The 2,128-nt window shown below is 36.6% G+C and overlaps 1 protein-coding gene across 3 annotated transcripts in view; it reads left to right on the top strand.

Moving 5' to 3' along the window:
• Positions 1-2,128, top strand: part of nek10 (NIMA-related kinase 10) — a 15,602-nt gene that overhangs the window by 397 nt on the left and 13,077 nt on the right. For 2 of the 3 annotated variants that reach the window (XM_032517930.1, XM_032517928.1), the window contains exons 2-5: positions 436-531; positions 642-702; positions 828-964; positions 1,965-2,060. In XM_032517930.1, coding sequence (XP_032373821.1) covers positions 461-531; positions 642-702; positions 828-964; positions 1,965-2,060 — 365 coding nt within the window. In that variant the 5' untranslated portion in view covers positions 436-460. Of the gene's footprint in view, positions 1-163; positions 228-435; positions 532-641; positions 703-827; positions 965-1,964; positions 2,061-2,128 lie in introns of all 3 variants that reach the window. The other variant, XM_032517929.1, reaches the window with a different exon arrangement.

Here is a 2,128-nt window from a genome sequence, read left to right as displayed (position 1 = left end):
ACCACAGAAGCTAGTGGTGGTGGAATAAGTAGGCTACTCAGCTCGTGCATTCAATTCATTTACTTAGGGCCTAAAAGTAATAAGGCATCAAAATATAGGCTACTTATAGTACCAAACGTAAAAGTAGGTTAACGTTACTTACCTATGCAATGGAACATTTCAGAATGATATCCCTGGATCATAATTAGTGATGCATTCATGTGTATCACTTGTTGCAGCTGGTAAAGGTAAAGCTAATTTTAAGTACTTATTCTTATGCAACTTAACCTATAATAATATATCACAATGTATTAGTTGATTAATAATCCTATTCTGCAACTACTGTTGTCAAATATATGCAGGCTTAAATTGTATTTAAATGGTGTACTTAAGTAAATGTACATAGTTACTTTCCACCACTGTCTAAATTTCCCTATGTGCCAAAAATGTCTGAAGTTAAATCGCAGGTTACTCATGGGGAATGTTGACAATGGCCAATCCAGTAAAAAAAGGAGAAAAATGGCCTCTGAAATCCAGAGGAATCCAGAGCAAGTAAGCCAAGTCATCTCCTCCTCACAGTCATTTAATAGTCTGTTACATAATTTAAAATGGTTTCCCATGATATGATAAAAACAAATCGCCTGATAACGCCTGTTTTCTAGGGCCTCTCATGATCTCAGGAGGCTTCAGTCCCTGCTTGCCAAAAGCATTCCTAGACACGAGGTGAACAACAACAAATGACGCCACTGAGGCAGAGTGTCTAGACATTTTGAAAATGATAACAAACCAGCTCATATTTCTCCTTAGGTATGTGTGTATATTGTAGAATGAGACTCCCTGTGTTGCAGGTGGCAGCGTTGAGTCACAGTAAAGCACGCAGCAGTGGAGCCAGCAAATCTCAAGGCCCGCATACTCCGAAAGATACCAACAGACAGAGGAGTGAGAGCGACGTCACCAGTGAAGCCTCTGAACTGGAAAAATTCAGGTTCTTCTCCTTAAATAATTCCTCACCTATATTATACTACATCACTACCTTCATCTCATACATAATGCTACATCGTAAGTAACCATATCATGTTAAGTACCATTACTTGATCATATCATCTGTCTGCTGTCACACTACTGCCACTTTAAACACACCCCTGTCACTTTACCTTTTGATTTTTTTCCTTAAATATATCTCATTATTTCTTTCTTTTACTTTCTTTAGTCATCTGTATTGTGTCTTTATTTATTATATCTTGTGTCGCTGCAACAACCAAATTTCCCTGCTGGCAATGAATACAGGTTTTTCTTATCTTAAAATTCAACTGAAACTTTTTAAGACAAAAACACACAGCAATAATGCAACTATAGTTCAATTTCAGCCTTTTCCTTAACTATTTTCCTTAAAAACTAACATGTCCATGTCCAAATTTCTCCTATACATGTACATTCACACACAATAATAACAATCTGCTGGGCCCCCTACTGTTGTCGCAAGCTGACTTTGTTGAGTGCATACAGGTGTGTATAAGTACATGGGGCTGGATTTTGTGTGATGTTTTTTACTATTAGTGGAGATATAATTATAATACAACACAATATTTTTTTCTCTTTGAGAAATAAATATCTTAAATTGTTTTGTTTTTTTCCTTTAACAAAAGAAGCCAAATATTAAATGGTGTCTAAACACAAGCAGATGTACAAGAACTTTACCCAAGTGAAATAGTCTGAAACAGTTCACGCAAACTATGTGATCAGAGAATAAATGAAGAAGATTATGAATCTGGACAGACATTGGGTGCCAACTTTCTGTTTTTGATTCAGACAGATTTCGATGCATTTCGGCTTGATAATCTAGCTCTATATGTAAAGTTGTCAAGAACTACAGATGTAAATGGAGTGTGTTTTTCATGGCTGAGCATTCATTATAGGATTTCTTCCAAGAAACAAATACAGTCGGTACAATTGTGAAGCTAATAATATATATGTTAATTTTTCAGCATCACATACAGAGACCGAAGATGTTTCAGCAGCCACCCACTGCACAAACTCTTCTCTGACATCCTTGCGTCTTTGGTCAAGAACAGACTCTGCAGGTAAAATACCTTTGAAATACTGCAGCTATTCTGCTCTTGTCTGACACAAGGTTTACTGACAATCCCCC

The sequence above is a fragment of the Etheostoma spectabile genome, chromosome 6 (assembly GCF_008692095.1).
Source record: "Etheostoma spectabile isolate EspeVRDwgs_2016 chromosome 6, UIUC_Espe_1.0, whole genome shotgun sequence".
In the NCBI taxonomy this organism is placed as follows: domain Eukaryota; kingdom Metazoa; phylum Chordata; class Actinopteri; order Perciformes; family Percidae; genus Etheostoma; species Etheostoma spectabile.
This window is presented reverse-complemented; position numbering and strand designations above follow the sequence as displayed.